Source organism: Vicugna pacos, unplaced genomic scaffold (assembly GCF_048564905.1).
Source record: "Vicugna pacos unplaced genomic scaffold, VicPac4 scaffold_19, whole genome shotgun sequence".
Lineage (NCBI taxonomy): Eukaryota > Metazoa > Chordata > Mammalia > Artiodactyla > Camelidae > Vicugna > Vicugna pacos.
Genome location: NW_027328740.1, coordinates 34,746,958 through 34,765,921, shown reverse-complemented (window position 1 = coordinate 34,765,921; position 18,964 = coordinate 34,746,958). Strand labels below are relative to the sequence as shown.

Here is an 18,964-nt window from a genome sequence, read left to right as displayed (position 1 = left end):
AAACATATTTCATCTTTCATGTTGCCTTAAAAAATCTGAGGTACTTGTATCTGATCAGAAAAGCAATTCTGAGTAATATTATGTTACAATTCAGTGCCAGTTTGCTCTAGAAGAAAAGAGAAAAGTTACTATTTCTCATTCTGCACAGTTTAAAGAACCTCCCTGTCTCTATATCCTCCCATTTCCTAAGCTCAACCTCCCTAACCCTTCTGAAACAAGTATGAGAAAGTCTTATTCCCAACATGCGAAATGACAAAAGAATATCAATTTATTTATGTAAATATATGCCTACACCTTGAAATGGAGGAGAAAGTTATCAGAAGTCTATATGGAACTTCTTTCTATCTTCCTGATATCACACACACAAACGTTCACACAGACACAGACACATACCCCCTGGATTACTGAGCACTTCACAAGCTTAGTACTTACAACTTGTAGAAGATAACTTTGTAGTTAATTTAAAATACAAAACTTTCAGCTTTTGAAAGTCTTCATCATCTGCTAAACCATCCAAATATCAAAGAGACCCAATTAGCCTTCTCTGTAGAATGTAATTTCCCTTGATGGCAAAACAGACCCTAAGAAGTACTGGATCAAAGATTCGTGTTTATCACTACCTATGATCGTTTTTAAGCACATTAACAGATTCAGAAATGTATGTCTCATCAACATTTATTCCTATTGAATTAGCATACGTGTTCAATTGTCTATACAGTGACTAGGTCCCATGATGGTGTTTAAGAGCTATTTTGTGTATAGCAATATTTATATTCAAGTGCAGAAAAGGAGGGTGTGTTTTACTCAGTTGTAGAGCACCTGCATAGCATGCACAATGTCCTGGCTTCAGTCCCCAGTACCTCCAAAAAAATAAATAAACTAAGTGCATATTTAAAAATAAGAATAGTGCAGCCACTATGGAAGACAGTGTGGAGATTCCTCAAAAGACTAGGAATAGACTTACCATATGACCCAGGAATCCCACTCCTGGGCTTGTACCCAGAAGGAAAACTACTTCAGGATGACACCTGCACCCCAATGTTCATAGCAGCACTATTTACAATAGCCAAAACATGGAAACTACCTAAATGTCCATCAACAGGTGACTGGATAAAGAAGATGTGGTATATTTATACAATGGAATACTTCTCAGCCATAAAAACCGACAACATAATGCCATTTGCAGCAACATGGATGCTCCTAGAGAATGTCATTCTAAGTGAAGTAAGCCAGAAAGAGAAATAAAAATACCATATGAGATCGCTCATATGCGGAATCTAAAAAACAAAAACAAACAAAAACAAAGCATAAATACAGGACAGAAATAGACTCATGGACCGAGAATACAGACTTGTGGTTACCGGGGGGGTGGTAGAGGGTGGGAAGGGATAGACTGGGATTTCAAAATTGTAGAATAAATAAACAAGATTACACTGTATAGCACTGGGAAATATACACAAAATGTTATGATAAATCACAGAGAAAAAAATGTGACATGAGTGTGTATATGTCCATGAATGACTGAAAAATTGTGCTGAACACTGGAATTTGACACAGCACTGTAAAATGATTATGAATCAATAAAAAATGTAAAAAAAAAGAATAAACACAGGGAAATATACACAAAATGTTATGATAAATCACAGAGAAAAAAATGTGACAATGAGTGTGTATATTTCCATGAATGACTGAAAAATTGTGCTGAACACTGGAATTTGACACAACACTGTAAAATGATTATAAATCAATAAAAAATGTTAAAAAATAAAAATAAAAATAAATAAACAAAGTTGCAAAACAAAAAAAATAAGAATAAAGTTATAAAAAAACGCAGACTAAAAACCACTGCAACCTAGGTACTACAATTATACTAAAAAAACAAGTGTTTCTATCAAATATTCACTATATGCCAATCACAGAGACAACCCCAAGTCACCCCTGAAGCTTCACGTGTGATTCTCAACAACCCTACTAAGTAGACACGGATGAGAAACCCGGCTCTGCGGATGAGGAGACGGAGCTCAGAGGAGCCGGGGACGCTGACCGTCCTACTCCGTGTGACACCGCGTCAGCCCAGGGCAAGCGCTGACAGTGCTGCACTGAGGGGACACCCAGCTGCATGGAACCTTGGGGTACTGGGGAGTCCCAGAAAACACTAAAAATTTTTCAGTGAAAAACCAGCTCAAATATATTACACTGTGCCGCATCCCTTAAACAGGGAACGTGAACGAGACCTTTTTGATGCGTCCATGTTCTTTCTGCCATCATCAGTTACTTGCCCTCACTGCGTCACCAGTGATGATCTGGACCCCATATGAAGTGCACTCAGATGGAAGAGCTTTTAATGCTGTTTTATGAAGTTTGTAAGACTCTGTCTATGCCTCACACTGGTGGCCATCCATCACTTCTCACCAGTGTGGACGTACCACCTGAAATCATTCCTTTCTGCTTTTTAAAATCCCTTCATCTACTCCAGACTTTTCAATAGCAAAGAAGCAGCTAAACCACAGACAGTGGACAGCTTTTCACCAAATGGACTCGAACAGCCCATCTGACTACCTGGAAGCCCTTTTCTTCTATTAAACCCACTTCCAGGTATTTCATCATTTTCTGATTGGTTAACTGGGCCTCTGACTGGCCTACTCAGAGAGCTCCCAACCTCACACCCAGGGGTGGGAGAGGACCCTGCTGTTGGGGGAAATCAGTGAGGAAGCTGGACATCCTTCAGCCACGTCTGCATGGGTAGAAGTGCCACAGCGTGCTCAGAAATTATACCGTCATCACCCCTGGGCTCCCATGGACTGGTTTCACATTAACCAAAGTCATGAGACACTGATGCAAGAAAACCAGAAACTTAGCTTATTAATGTAACAGAAGACGTGAATCTATGAACCAGACTGAAATATCAGAGTTCAACCATGAGTACATTTTCTCCTCCACTGCCCGATAACGGGCAGGCAGTCACATGGCAAGCATGGACAGAAACGGAGCAGGAAGGGTTTCTAGATTAACTCAATGAACTAAATTTCTATTATACGAACAGATCTACTGCCCAGAAGACAATTAACGCCAATCACGGTGCACTCTCCGTGGACAGCGGCAAGACATGACTATGAGCACCCATGTAACTCTCCTTTCCCTGTCCTTTATAGGCTAACTGATGCACAGAGGTACAAAGATTCAGGGATGCTGATAACGCTAAACACAAAAAGCCCATCTCTGGGAGCCTCAAAACCAGACAGCCAGGGTTTAAATACCAGCTCTGCCAATTACTATTTCTGTGATTTTGCCAACTTAATTACCCTCTGTGTGCCTCAATTTCCACACTGTAAAACTGGGATAACAATCAAACCTTCCTTACTCGCTTGTTGAGAAGATTGAAGGATTCATTTCTGTAAAATGCTCAGAAAAGAATGTAGCACATTTTGGGTGTTCAACAAATGTCAACTTAATATCAAAGTGATTTACAAGTCTCCCCTCTAATCATCTTATGTGTTTCCTGGCTAGCCTAAGTCCCAAAGAACATCCTTATTTCTCCTTTTATAAACAATTGGGGAGTACCCTTATGTTCCACCCCACCACCTGTTTAAACTGAGGGAGGGGATGCCTCCTAACCACTCTTTTGGGCCATGGAGGGTGCTTCTCCCTTCACACCCCTGGCCCCTGGCCCACAGCTAGCACTCATCACACTAACAGAGTGAGGTGTGAGTCCGGGGAGACAAGCGGGGCATGTGAAACCCTTCCTTTCACTCCAGTGTTGGTCACCATTGGGAAGCACCTGGGATGCTCAGCTCCATGGCAGGAAAGCCCTGTGCAGGAAAGGGGCATGTCCTCTCAAGGGAAGGCTCGCTGTGGCCCAGAGCTACATGGGACAGGGTGAGTCTGTATTTCTGGGACACAGTATCATGACACGCATTTTCCCACAGCCTTGAAGTTCATGAAGAACGTGGCTTCATCAGTAACAAAGAAGACATTTATCGCCTGTCTACTCTTTTGTGTCATCTCTCAGTTGGCTGCTGGAGACAACATGTGTATAAGTATTGGATCTCCTTAAGCCCCAAAATATATGAAGCAACAAATAATTCTGTGGCTTAACATTGGTTCAGGGCGACTGTGTAACTGTCCTGACTCTGCTGATGCTAAATTATGGGTATAGGAACTATGGAACCTCCTCAAATATCTTTCATCATAAAAACAGCTCTTCTTATTTTCCTGTTTCTTAGTAATTGCCAAAGACTCCCAAATGATGGCTTCACACAAAACAGCAGCTAAAGTTTAAGAGCCCTCTTGACATACTCACTGTGGTAAACACTGCACATAATTTCTAATTCTCACAATTCTACAATTCATATATGAATGTCCCCATCTCACAGACGAGGGAAAAACTCAAAACGAACTGTCTCAGGCTCACGTGGCTCAGTGGCAGCACGTGCAACCAAACCCAAGTCAAAAAACTACACCCCTTCGTATATGTACCAAATCTCCTACCACCAATTAACACACAGCGGCGGGGTCAAAACTCAGGGAACTCAATACACTTTTCACCTTTAAGGTCGTCCAGATGCCGCTTCTAGCTGTTTTATAAAATCCCGGCTCACTGGTTTCTAACACTAGAAGAAAAGCCCGATTTTCCCATTGCTTGCACAGCAAGTCTGAAATGTTCACAGTGAGATGACAGAATAAATCTAAGATATAAGCAGAATAACTTTTCCAGGTAGACACACATAAAAGACATTGGGCTCTTCTGAAGCATTAAGTAAAGAAATCAAAATAAAATAAAGTTATTTAAGCCTTCTTTTACAAACAGGAATGTTAAGACTGTAAGAAGGTGCAACAGTGCCACCTATGGCTAAAATGACCTTCCAGGTTGCCGGGAAAGATGCAACACAAAAATTGCCTGTAGGATCAGAAAGGAGAATCAGATAACTAAAAGCTAATGTAGCATATACTGCACTTTGATTCGGGGGAAGGGAGGGATATTCAGTATTTAATTTGATACTGCTAATACTCCTGAATATAAACAGAAGACATAGGCTCATGGAAACTCATCTTAGAAGAGGAAAGAATCCAGTTCAGCCACTTCATTTTACAGGAGGGGAAACTGAGACATGGAATGTGTCCTCCTGGCAATCGGCAGCAAAGGCATCCTAGGCCTCATGTCTTGCACTATAGCAAAAACCAACAGATCTGTACTACGCCTATGTTCATAAAAGTCACGTTTGTATTTTTCCAACAGTAGGTTATCTAATATCTTGCAAAATACTTCTCAAAGATCCAGGATATCATACAAGTTTGTCGACATACAAAAATATTTATTTACATAATAAAACAGCATGAGCTTTATTCTCTCTATTAAAAAAGTAATGTGTCAAATCAATGTTTTGATATTTTAAACCTGTTAAGAGTGTAGAAAAAAATCAAAATTTTCTTTAATCACAAAAGAAAGGAGCTTATTCCCTGAAAATGATCAATGTGGATTTTACTAAACTTAATTGATCTGGTCAGAATCCCACGAATTTAAATATCTGAGTGGATGGTTACACGGCAACATAAATTCTGATTTGTAACAATACATATTCTGTGTAAATAATCTTCAAGGTCATCTGATTAAGGCAATTTAACTAGTCCCTGTCTCACTAGAATGATACAGATTTCATTAAAACTTCATACTACACCAAAAAAAAAATGAATCCTTGTTACTTTAAACCATATTCAAATATATCATACATATACATATTAAATATGCATCAGAAATAAGCGACACTCTTTAGTATTCAGAGTTGATCAATCTAAAATATCTGTCATTGTGACAGCACTTTTATTAAGCACCTCTTGTGTTCTTTGTATACAAGGCGTCTAACTCTCACAGTCAGACAAATTAAACAATATTACTAAAATTTCACAAATGAGGAAATGTACTTAAGCCATGAAAACAACTTACATATTCATCAACAGGAAAGAAAAGAGTAAAGACTTTACTTACAATATTCACTGACAATCTTTTCTTCCATATTAAGACTACATAAAACCAATTCAGTCTTTGTAATTATTTCTGTCAATAAGGGCCACTAGAGAAAAACAAGTAACATCAATAGCAGTGGTTGGACTTTCAGAGCCCACTTCTCTTTTGCACTATAATTATTTTTAATGTTATGTTTTTAGTGCTTACAAAGCACTAAAATATAAAATTAACTTTTTAAGTAATTACCTGAGAATTATAAATTTGTGAAAATAAACAATTGTAATTTCTGCCACTCTGTCTCACCTTCTCAATGGTGTCTCTCCTTTGAAGGCATCATCAAGCTGAGATCACTAAACTCGGCCATTTATGGAGTCACAGGTGTTTGGGTAACCACTTAACGGGAGGCTGATTAGAGGAGCAATTAAGAAAGCATCCTGTGCAGCCTGGGTTCCAGCACCGAGCTAGCCACAGCCTGCTGCATGTAATTTGGGACAAGCTGCTCCATCTCTCAATCCCTCAGCTGCAAAAAAGGAGACACTGATACCTACAATCAAACACCTGCTATGAACTAAAACATGAGGAAAGCATTTTAGCCTTAGGTAGGTGTCCACTCACAGCGAGTTTGGTCATTATGATGATGAGGATGCCTGTTAATAAATTAAGCTAGACCACAAAGGAGAAATCACCTTAAAGGAGAAGCATTTTAAGTCAATGAGCATTTCTTTTTGGATGGATTGCACAAAATTCTATTGATTTTTTTAATAAACCAAATTTTGTCCATTAATTATAGATTTACAGGTTCATGGACAAGTCTCCAGAAAAAGAATTAGAGGCCTCTAAACTCCGTAAATTAAGAAAGTAAATTAAAAAAAAATCAGGGAGGAGGTTATACCTCATGTGGGAGAGTATGTGCTCAGCATGCATGAGGCACTCAGTTCAGTCCCCAGTAACTCCATTTAAAAACTTTGTTTTTTAAGAAATGGGGAATTAAAGCAAAAAGATGGAGGAATACAGACTTTTTTAGAGACTCATCTCAGATTTAAGATGGGGAAGATACCATCTATTCCTCAGAGGAAATTTTGAGGACTATGTAAACTGGATCTGAGATATCTAGTTCTTTAACATTATTCATGAATTCATATTACCAAGTCATAAACTACCTGATAATCAACAGTGGTGATACTGATCATAACAGCTGCCATCACGGATCGAGCTCCGGCTAGGACTGCTCTGTTCTGACATCTCTGCCCCTCAGGCCTCACCAGACTGACAGCACTAAACTAGGTTATTCATGAGCACCTCGTGTAAGTCCTCCATTTGTGCTTCTGACTCTCCCCTCACCAGCTCCTCTGAGGGAAGCACTGTTATCATCTTACCCACTCACAGATAAGGTGACTGAGGCACAGAGGCTAATCCCATTCCAGGTCACATTGGCATTAAAGGACGTCTGTATTTCTGCTGTTTTGCTTTTGACAAAGGAATCTGAGATATCAATTCAAGGCAGACTGTTAAATAATCAAGTCTGTCAGGTCTTCACCTCAAAGAGCAGATACTATAAATTCCTGATGTAGGATGAGGCTGCCGCCACAAACTGACTCAGCTTGAAATTAATATCCAAGATGAAGCAGCGGATACACGTAAATATTCACGATTGTCAAGTCTGCTCACGGGTCTGGGCCCTTCACTGCCTGAACGGGGGTGCAATCCCCACCCGTGTCTGGGAGAGATGCACGGTGCTTCCCGGGCTCAAACAGGCTTCACGGGCTATTTCCTCCCACAGACTGGCCTCAACGATTAAAAGCTCTCAAGGTTTTTACATCATGCAAAACAAAAAGACATTTCTGCAGATGGAGCACTTTCTTAGGCTTAAATCTTTTTTTGCCTACACTCACCCAGGGGGAAAAAAGAAACATGACTCTGCAAAGTCTCTGACCCTCACCACTCACAGGAGTAGAACAGCCACAGCAGAAGATGGCTCTTCACATTGCAGGATGAGAACAAAATAAAGATGCCCCAACAACAGGCACTCCCAGACACAGCGCTCAGCAGTCTTCTGCACAATCACGGTTGTGTAGCACCCATCACCTTCTATTTCCAGAACACTTCATCACCCCTAAAGAATCCGCCTATCACTAGCAGTCACTCCCTAATCCCCCTCCAACCAGCCCCTTCCAGCCATCACCTGCTCTCTGCCTCTGCATGTGCCTTTTCTGGGCATTTCAGATCACTGAAATCAACAATATTTGACCGTTTGTGTCTGCTTCCTTTCAATTAACAAGCTGTTATCAAGGCTTGTATATTTTGAAGTGGTATCAGCATCTCTTTCTTTTTTTTTTTTTTGAAAACGTTAAAGATTATTAGAAGGTGGTAAGCACTATCAAAAAGAGTAGAGTGGAGCATAAGTGATTGGGTTTCAAAGGGAAAAGTGTGGGTTGAACAGTCAGGGTGGACTTCCAAAAACAGGTGGCCTTTTTCATTTTCCTCTTTTTTTTTTCTTTTTTATTCACTCTTACGTGTGAATAATCTTCCACTTCATAGAGATACTACATTCTGTTCATCCATTCAGCAGCTATTTATGGACGAGTTCCAGAAAAATGAGTGTAAGAGTTGACTAGCATGGATGGCATTTAAGCAAAGGGCAAAATGTGCTTTCAAAAAAAAGCCAACAAACAGAGGCACAAGGAAATTCAGTGCGTTTCTGAGCAAAGTGCTTGCTTGCTTCGGCAGGACTACCGTGCAGGACTGTGGCGGATATTGGCAGGAGTCACGGTGTGGGAGAAACATGAGAAGACTCCCCACTGCAAGTAGCTCAGACAATTCTCCTCCCTCATCCTGTATTGTTAGAGCAATGTTTCTAGGTTACTCTTATTTCAAGTAATAGCACTTTAACTGCACATCTGATCATCTCCATCAGACCACCTTTCCTCCAAGCAACAGAAAAGCATTCAATGACCTGAGCAGCTCCAGGACATAATGGTGATGGATTAGGGAGTCCTGCAGCATTCCAGCCTGCAGGCACAAACCCCACATGTGCCCTGGTGATGTCCAGAAAATAAAATGCATGGAAATATCTCACTGTTTTTACACGACATCTGCCCTCAATTTGCCCCAAAATCATGCTCGCAAAGCACTAATCAACCCTCTCAATACAAAAATAAAAAAGCTAAGAAGACAAATTTAGGCTCTTTCATTGAAAACCAGCAACCATCACTGCCAGTATCTGAGCTGGAATGCTCCTGACTTTGAAAACCACTGCGCAGTTACTTTTCAAGCGTAAAACTCATATATGTATTCCATGTAGATGATATTGCAGTAGGATTTTTCTTTTCAAAATTTCCAGTTGCAACATTAGCACAAGAAAGTTTATGTATAGGCTTTAAAAAAATCAATTATCCTCCACTTTCTTAATTTTGAACTAATTATTATTTTATAAATGTGGCTATGCTGCGTATTATAAACCGTTTGATTTTTGAAAACAAGACCTTTATGACCTCACTATTTCAGAGAAAACTTTAACGATTCTTTGAGAGGTGGGGCCTGGGGCGCCCACTATCAGCTCTTTAAATACTGACAAGGATGTGCTATTAAGTAATGCAAAGGCTCTAACTCCACATTAGCTCAGAAAGCAAAGAAACTACACCAAAGACTTCCTTAAATATTTTATATATTTCTATTCTTTTGAATATTAAAGTTCTTAAATGATATGATTTTTTTGAAAAAGACAACAGCTGTATTAAATTTCCTCTCACCAAGAAAGCAATCTTTATGAAGTAAAAAACCCCTATGGAAATCGAAATGACAGGACGTTTCTAGCTAAGTGAACATCCAGATCTGAACACAAACCTAAATCCGATCAGATCTCACTCGAAGGAGCTCTACAAAGTCCTGGCAACCCTGGAAATTAGCTCTTTTGTTCCAAATGTTGGCTGAGCTAAGATCATCACACTAGGCAGGGAAGGAGAGAAGAGGAAAATCCACCTGGCGGCCTCCATCAGTTTTCTTCCAGCCACAAAATGCCTCTAGGTCGGCCCGCTAACAAGTCCCCCAATAAGGAAAGCCGGCATCCACACTGCCCCTGCCATCCCCAAGTAGCCCCGATGCCCATATCCCAGCCTGTGAATGGTCTTCTAATGATCCCCCAGTTGGTGGCACCCACCCCCTCTTCCCCGCTATACAAACACAGAGAGCCACGGCAGCCTTCCCAAATCACAAATTTGATTACATCAACCCCCACTTCAAACCCTTTAGAGGCTCCCTGTTAGAGTTCTAGCCCCACCCCAGACCCTGCTCGCCCATCCTCACCTAAGTACACAGGTCCCCAGTGACCACAGGGGCCCCTGACCTGCTCCTACTTCCCACTTGCTCCAGTCTCATTTTGACTGTTTCCCAAGGAAGCCTTCCCTCCCTCCAACCTCCACAATTTGTTCCTCTCTTCCTAGAACATTCTAGGCTAAGTCAACTTCTGACAATGCTAAGCTCTCAAGAAGCAAATACATTTTGCTTACTAATGTGGCTACACGCTCTCTCCCCTAGACTCACAGAAGTGCACGTGTAATGTATAAATGAATGACCGGTTGGGTCTCAAAGGGACAGACATAACTGCTCTCCCCATCCCGATCCTTCGGTCTGTAGAATATCAGAAGCAAAACCAGAAGTACCTTTCCTGAGGGTCACTTCTGTTGACACCCTTCACTGCCTACTGTGTCAGTTCTAGTAAAACTCAAATTCTTCCAAAGCCCTACATCCCGGACTCTCTCCAGTGTCCTCCCCAGCAGGGGCTCCCTCCACCCTGGACCGCACAGGGCACTCTCCACGGGTGCCCACGCCAAAAGCCTCCAGGCCTCTGCCCGGGCTGCACCTGCGATCTGAGACACATTCTTGACTCCTTCTCCTGGCTGACTCTTACTCTGTCCTCACAACTGAATGTAGAGCCCATTTCTTCCAGGAATTCCTCTCCGATAATGTCCTTTAGGTCTTGTCTGGTCTCTATCTATAGCAGCAGTACATGGTGACCAACTGGGTGTTTGCCCGCTCCTTTGAGACCACGAACACTTGGGAACCACGTGGGAAGGAGTGAGAGATTACAAGACAGGTGGGGGAAGCAAAAAGCAGAAATCACAGTCCAAGTCCCAAATTCAAGGATACTTTCTCAGAAAAAAGTATAAACTATTTCACACGTGTGCAATTTGGCTACTATTTTTGTGGCATGGGGACAGCAAGAACTTGGTGTTCTAGTCCAAAACCTAGGTTACATGCAAAGAAATGTATATATTCATATCCAAAGAAAACCAGAGCTGCTCAACAACAGTTTGCAGTTAGAACTGAAAGGAACTTTGATAAAGGCAATCTCTCTCTCTCTCTCTCTTCTTTCTTTTCTGGCATCATATAATTTTAGAAGTTTTTGCGTGACTAACAGATGGCTACAGCCCGTGATTCTGCACTGGAGTGTTTGGGGTTGAGGAAGACCAGATTAGATTCACTCTGTAAATGCAATCACACCAACACACTGATAGGTGCCGTGGTGGTGAAACTGATGTTCCAAAGCAGGCAACCTTATTCGGTAAGGGAACTCTAAATAGAAAGGAAGAAATGCAATGTCCTATACTGAATTTCATTTGCTATATGGGCCATTAACTGATAGTATATCTTGACTAATGAAACCCAAAAATAAATTGTCAATGTCGGTTTTCTTCATCTGACCATTTTATGCTAACATCGGTTATTAAATCCTCACTCCATACAGAAGCTCAGGCCTATGCTGCAGCACAGTTACACCCCGTGGAAGAAAGCCGACCAAGGGAGAATTGGAGAGTTTCCCTTTAGAAGCTGCGAAGTGTGGTTTTACACCTGTATATCATTTGCAACCACATCATCGACAATGGAGTTAGACGTTACCTCTGTGGGGCGAAAAGCACTGCATGCTTCAGAACCATCAAAGAACGCTGAGCTTTGTGAAACAGTCCTGAGGCACTTAAATCATACTTTTTCTGAAAGGCTCCAAATCTGACCCACTTCACCATTCCAGGTATAACAGGGAAGTACTGGAAACAGTAGAGAGAACATGCCCTTGAAGTCTGACAAGGCTCTGCTTGAATCCTGCTACAGCATTTATCAACCGCTAAACAAACCAATTCCTTAACCCCTCTGAGAAGGCTTCCCAATCCCCAAAAGGGGGCTGTCAGCGCCTACCTGGGAGTCATGGATGTGAATGAAACACGCAAGTAGGGCGGCCGACTGCTACCTGACACGGGGCCTGGCAAGTTTCCCTCCGCTGCCCTTCTGCCCCTTTAAACTTGCACTGATCCCCCTGGTAAGGATCAAGTCCCCGGAACAGACTGCCCGTATCTTCTGTGTATCCCTGGATACATGACTTACACTTAGGAGGCCAGAAAAACAACTGCCTCCTCCCAAGTCACTAACAATATTCTTAAGAGTCTGGGTATTTTTAACTCTATTTTTCAGGGAGACTATTCCAGAAATTTCCAAGCACCATTCTCCAGGTTGGCTCCCCTCCCAGTGCCCATCCTTCTTACCTCAGATCCTCTGTCTGACTGCCTCCTGTTCATGGGAAAGTGAGTCCGGTAAGGTGGGGACTCCCTAGGCCTCCCTCCCTCCCTCACAGGTGACTGTGAATACCTTCACCCCACTCCAACTCCAGCTTCTGAGGATTCTAACCTTCCGTATCCTGCAGCCTCTGCACCTTCCTAAGACGCACACGTGGCCAAGACTCTCCCTTTGGATTTCTTTCTGGCTGGCCCTGCTGACCCCCAGGCCCCTTAAGGATAAATGGGATTGCTCTGAAAATGACAAACGCCGCTGGCTGACACACCAAAGCTGCATGGTCTGGGCTTTCCTCCAACCGAGGCACAGCCCTCCCCTCCCTCAGCCTCAGTCTGCAGCTCTCGACATGATCTAATTCACATGCAAGGCTGTGAACACCAGCTAAGAATGACGACTCCCAACTTGTATCTCTAGTCCAGCTCCTTCACCTGAGCCTCAGTCTCATAGAGCCGAGTGCCTCTTTGAAGTCCTAACTTGGATGAAAAATGGCATCTTAAAAATGCCTCATGTCCACCATTTACTCTGGAATTCGATTCCTGGCAGGTACCTCCCAGACTCCCCATTTTAGTAACAGCCTCAGCACCCACCTAGTTGTCTCAGGTCACATTCAATTTCCACTGTTCCCTCCCCCCGGCCCTGCCCTAGAATCAGTCCTGTTATTTTCGCCAATAAGCTGATCTCAAGTGTAGTTTTGCAGGGACCATGGCCGGAAACACACAAGCTCACAGCATGGTTCACTAACAGTCCGCCGTAGGGTGCTCCCTGGATGGGGAGGCATCTCCTGCCGCTGGTCACCTCAGAAGGCACTGGATTCTCACACAGGAGGCCCAGGAGAAGGGACTCAAGATTTTCCCGTGGTCTGAGCTTTGAAGGGCCCGAGGTCTGGGGGAGCTCCTAATTAGCAGACACACTTGCCAGTGAGCAAATGAGGATGGGGGAACCCACGCAAGGCTGTTATCACTCCAACTCCTGGGCTCTCGGGAGCCACGGGAAAGACCTGTGTCCAGTGTACAGCCCAGCCATCACAGATCCCAGCCTGCATTTGCCAACCCGGACAGCCTAGACTCCATCTACTTGCGACACTTACTTCTGTTCTGTTTCCCACCCAGAATGTGATGGACTCATTCAGATATTCTGGCCTGTCTCAAGCGAGACAAATTCAGTGAAAAATGAAGTGTCCACATTTGGACCAGAGCATGAAAGGAGAAACAAGGCCTCATGGTCAGCATGATGGTGGTGGCCACACCCTTCCACCGGGTGAGATGAACCATGGTGAGGGTGAGAATCCAGGGTCCTAGGTCGGCCAAATCATCTTCCTTCACGGTTGTCTGGGGTGTTGGAGACTGACTACCACAAACTAACGACACGGCTGTCAGTGGTGGATGTCAGCTGCAACAGAAAAGGATTCAACTCTTTACTGCCAACATGGGTTAAAAGTAAAGGCCGGGGCAGGGAGGTCTGCACGGCTGCTGAGGCAAACCACAGACCCAGCTCTGAATGCCCACTGGCTGGAGCAGAGAGGAAGCTACGGCCCTGTTAGCTGTCCCTGTGTCCAACAGATCCAGGTGAGCCAGCTACTTAGGAGAAGGTCATGTTGTCCTGATACCCAGAAAAACCAGCCTCGTAAAGGGAACAAATAGTGTCATGGATTTTAGACCCAATTCTGCCCCTTTATGAAGGCAAAGTAAAGTAAATGGCATGGGGAAGTTGAATGCAAAAAAAAAATTTAAAGAACCAAACGGTGACTGCTTCCTCCAACAGCGTCCCCTGCAGCTGTCACCTCCGTGGCGGCCACTTCCTCACCAGTGACCGCCGGCCATGAAGCGCCGTCACGCACGTCACACAGCGACAGCCAGGAACCGCGTGCCGAGCACGTTTGTGTAAAAGCAGGAATCGAGCAAAATGCTGCAGAGTTTGACCTTACAAGTTTAAATACTCCATGAAAAGAATCCCTGAGCAGCCGACTAAATCAATTCGCATCTTACTTCTTCAAAACAATCAAACAAATTTAATAAGGGCGCATTTGTCACCAAATAAAAGGAGGACCAAACAGGTCCCTCAAAGCAAGGATTTTAACAGGTATCTAACACCAGTGGGTAATGTGCTAACAAAGCAAATATTCCAAAACATTAGAAAATACAAAATGACTAGGATAATACATGGATCAAGACAGATATTAAGATTTTGCTTTTTAAAGCGATGGAGACAGTATGGAGGGCAATCTGGCTATTTCCCATGCAGGGTGTGCACAGCCCACATTTTCAGATGCAACAACATGCTCACTGGGCAGTACAAATGAAAAAGGAATAAAGAAAAAGGAAAAGAGGAACAAGAGAAAATTAGAAACACACAAGAACAAAAATGATTTTGACAGCATGTACAAGAATTTACGTGAGTGTGTGAGGCCAGGGACGAGGGGATGGTGAGACCCACCCTCACCCCCTGCTCCAGGGAAAGCAGGGACCTGAGGGGAGCGGCGCTGCCGGGGGACCCCAACGTGGTCAGCGCCCCTAACCAAAATTCCACCTACAAGCTTCAAGGCAGCTTTTGAGCTACAAATTGTGGTCGCATTTCAGTCTGGACCGTTTCACTCACTTCCACCAAGAGTAGCAGGAGAGAATTAGGCTCTGCTCCTGTACCAAAGAATTGTTTAAATAATTAATGACTGTGGAATACTAAAAGCAACAATGGGGTAAAAGTGACTGGAGGAGAATGTGCTTGACCCGAGCTCACTGGCCGCGTTATCTCACTGACGTTCAGAAGCTGGCTGAGCCCTTATGGTACCAGAACAGACAGACCCAAAAGGAGGGAGGTTTAATGCGCTGCTGTATATCGGTACTGGGAGCCATGCCTGGTACACGAGGTTCTGGGTAAACAATGGGGACAGTGTCAACCACTGTGGGCTAATTACACATCCGGATACTCCGCCAAGTCCCAAGGGCAGACTTCAAAAGACAAAAACAATCTGGCATTCTCTGGTGGGGCTGCAGACTCAGAGACAAGCATTTGTTGAGCAAAAATATCACCAGTGCCTCCTATGACAAAAGAGGAGGCACTGGCGTGGGGGCTGGGGCAGGGCTCCAGGCTTCCACTGCTCACTCACCAGTCTGTCCAGGGGGAGAAGTGGTCCCTGCTTATGTTGCACCGATGCACCTACCTTGACTAATGCCTGGGGCCTCAGCAGGTGTTGACAGGAGAGGTGAACGGAGCCAGACTTGGTGTAGCACGGTGCTGGCAGCTATGCCCTCAGCAGTGCCCAGGCTCCTATACATGCCAGCTCATCTTAAGAAGCAGATGGGGAGTGCGGGCATGTAGATCACAGGGCCCTGAGAGGACAAATACAGATCATGGCTACAGCAAGCCTCTCCCCTTCCTTAAGTCATAGAGGTATGTCTGGGAGGAACAGAAAATTCATCCAGAGCCCGCTACATTGTCTCTCGCAGGTGGGACTCGTGTCCCCTGTGCTTCTCACCCACAGGGCTGGTCTAGACATTCTTTTTATCAATTCTCTAGCATCTTCTCCTCCCACTTACCAACAACCAGAGAGTAGGATCTTATCTTAGCTAAGTTCAAGAGTCACAGAGCACTTCCTTCACAGCGGGCCCAGAAACATGTGCCAGGTTCTCCGACCGTCACCTGTGGGACCACCATGAGCCCTCTCCAGACTCAAGGACAGAGGCCGTAGGCCGGGGGAACACAGCTTCCCTCACTCTCCCCAGCAAAGGTTTCCACGTCTCGGAAAAGGCATCTCACCCTCTTCTGCCTGAGGGACAGCACAACAGATACACCGGGAAACAGAGCTGAAGTTGGGGGGGTAGGCAGCCCAGAAGAGCTCGTCTGTACTTCCGAGGCAATGTGGGGCCGTTGACTTAATCACAGGGAAAAAGTGAGAATGAACATTTCCCTGCTCTGTCCCATACACCGTGATACGCCTTTCCCGGCATAAGGAGTTCATTCGGAAGTCCCCGGCGGTGTTTCTGATGTCCTAACTTGGCATGGAGGCTGTCGGGCAAGAAGAGAGGGCCTGAGCAGAATAGGTGCTGGGCCTGGGAGGCAGGAGACACCGGCTCCAGCCCCAGCTCAACCAGCTCCTCGTTCCGCCTCTCGGGGTTCAGCATCTCATCTATAAGCAAAGGGATGAGACTGTCCCAGGACAGGCTGCCCAAAAGAAATGAAATGAGAGCCATGTAAATAACGTTTCCCATTTGCCACGTTTAAAATGGTAAACAAAGAAACAAACCAACAAACAAAAAACAAATACTAGAAACTGATTTTAAGAACAGATCTTACTTAATCTACTGTATGTAAAATACTATCATTTTGACATGTAAGCAATATAGGAAGTAAAGAGAAAGTTTATATACTTTTACTAGACAAGCCTCAGTGTCTGATGTGCATTTGACCTACAGCACATCTCAGCTCAGTCCAGCCTCCTCCCCAGTGCTCCTAGCATCAGTGGCTTTGGCTACTTTATTGGACAGCAACCCCAGGGGTCCCACCATGGTCATGGCTGTAAAGCGGGAGTAAGTGTCCACACTAACCCTAAAAGGATCTCTCTGAAACAAAGGTGGATTCACTTTGAAATGTCTGTAAACCGGCGGGCTGCATCTCCATCCCCCCTTGGCTACAAGACAGACTTCTTCCTTGCTGATCCCTTTCTGGATGTAGGGAAGCAATCCGGCACAAAGCCAGGGTGGACTGGCCTCCAGGTAAACTTACCTGCTGTCTGTGTCCAGTCCCATGAAGTCCTCCTTCTCAAACGGGATGCAGGGGAGGGGGATCTTGTCCCCAGAATTCTTGGGGCCACCATCCAGCCACTTGGACTTGAGCAAGATGAAGAGTGACTCAGTGAAGTCCTCGATCCTCTTCTCCACCACCCTGCAGTCCTCTAAATTTGAAGGCAACGTCGGTGCGCGGCTGCTCGACTTCCTCCACATGCAGTACAAAGACAAAGAGCTGAGAGTCATTATCGAGGTGCCATACAGCTCCTCTGCACGTGGAGCTTCTCCAAGGCCTTGGCAGAGAGACAGTCGGTAATGGTGACAAGGCCCACGACCTTGCAGTGTTTCTGGAAGACGCTCCACCCATTCTCGGGCACATAGCGGTGCCTGTAGTGGATACAGAGTGTCCACTGGGAGCCACATGGGCTGATATGGCTCACCGAGGTGAGTAGCTGAAAGATGCAAAAGAAATTCTCCTCTGAGATGATCTCCATGGTTTGGACTACAACGGGAAGAGTCTGGTGGTCCTCAGCACACTGCACGTAGTCAGGGATGCTTATGTTGCAGGCCCTGCCGAGACAGGAGAGGAGATCGAGGTACATACTCTGCTGTGTGCTATGGGCCCATCTGGGTTGCGGTGACCTGGTGTGTACCAGACAGAAGGCAAGGGAAGCCAAAGCAAATCCGGGGGTACAGTTTGTCCTCATAGTCTGCACATGGCTACTGTAGCTCGGATCACATTACCCAGTTTTTGGTCTAGGCTTCCTGCCTCTGCAGAGAAGTGTCATTTCTTATTTTATATTTCCAAGCACCTAGCAAGGCTCTGATATAAAGTCACTACTCAATAATGCTGAATAAAGAAATGAACAAAGGATATGCTTTCCCCAAACCCCTTCAGCAGAATATAAAGAAAAGGACCACAGTAGGATCAAAAGATCTGGAATTCTATTCAATTTATTTGAACCCCTTAGCTTCATAGTACTGGATAAGAAAACTTGCCTTGGGGTAGAGGGTACTGTTCATTGGTGGAGCACATGCTTAGCATGTACGAGGTCCTGGGTTCAAACCCCAGTACCTCATTTTAAAAAATCAAACAAATAAATACACCTAATTTCCCTCCTGAAAAAGTATTTTTTAATTCAAAAGTCAAAAAACACCTTGCAATTGACACAACATTGTAAACTTGACTATACATCAATTAAAAAAAAATCCTTGCCTTGCAAGAATATCTCTGGATTACGGATGTTTGCAAATGTAAAATGCCTAGGGTACCACCTGCATAAAAAGTGGTGACTGTACAAATGTACTATCTCCCCTTTATGAGCTATTCTTCCTTTGGGGGAGTTATAACCTCTCAGAGCTAATTTTCTCAGTTTAAAAAATATAAAAATTACCTGGTTCTCAGTACTGCTGAAGAATCAGATAACCCTAAGAAAGCATCTGACCCACAGAATTTACTCAATAAATGTTTTTTGAATGAATGAATAAACAAGCAAAGTGAATGCTGCTCCCTGCCAAAGACCATCATAATGATACTTCCTGGAAATCCCAAGCCCACGTTCACCAGACTCTGCACTAACAATGTGGGTGACCTGGGCAGGCCTGTGTGCTTCTCTAAGCCCCAATTTAATCGTGGATAGAAATGAGGGCAATAACACAAACCTCAAATTGTTAGTGAGTCATTAATGAATTGTACCCCAATATTGCAAGATGGAACCAT

At 44.1% G+C, this 18,964-nt stretch overlaps 1 protein-coding gene across 5 annotated transcripts in view; it reads right to left on the bottom strand.

Annotated features, from left to right (window-relative positions):
- LOC140692921 (trafficking protein particle complex subunit 9-like) overlaps positions 1–17,789 on the bottom strand; it is a 104,065-nt gene extending 86,276 nt beyond the window's left edge. For 2 of the 5 annotated variants that reach the window (XR_012068544.1, XR_012068543.1), the window contains exon 1: positions 17,243–17,789. Coding sequence is in view for 1 of the 5 variants with exons in the window: in XM_072957134.1 (XP_072813235.1) it covers positions 17,243–17,333 (91 nt within the window). In the remaining 4 variants the exon portion in view is untranslated. The remainder of the gene's footprint in view (positions 1–17,242) is intronic. The other 3 variants (XR_012068546.1, XR_012068545.1, XM_072957134.1) reach the window with 2 other exon arrangements.
- Between the last annotated feature and the right edge of the window lie 1,175 nt (positions 17,790–18,964).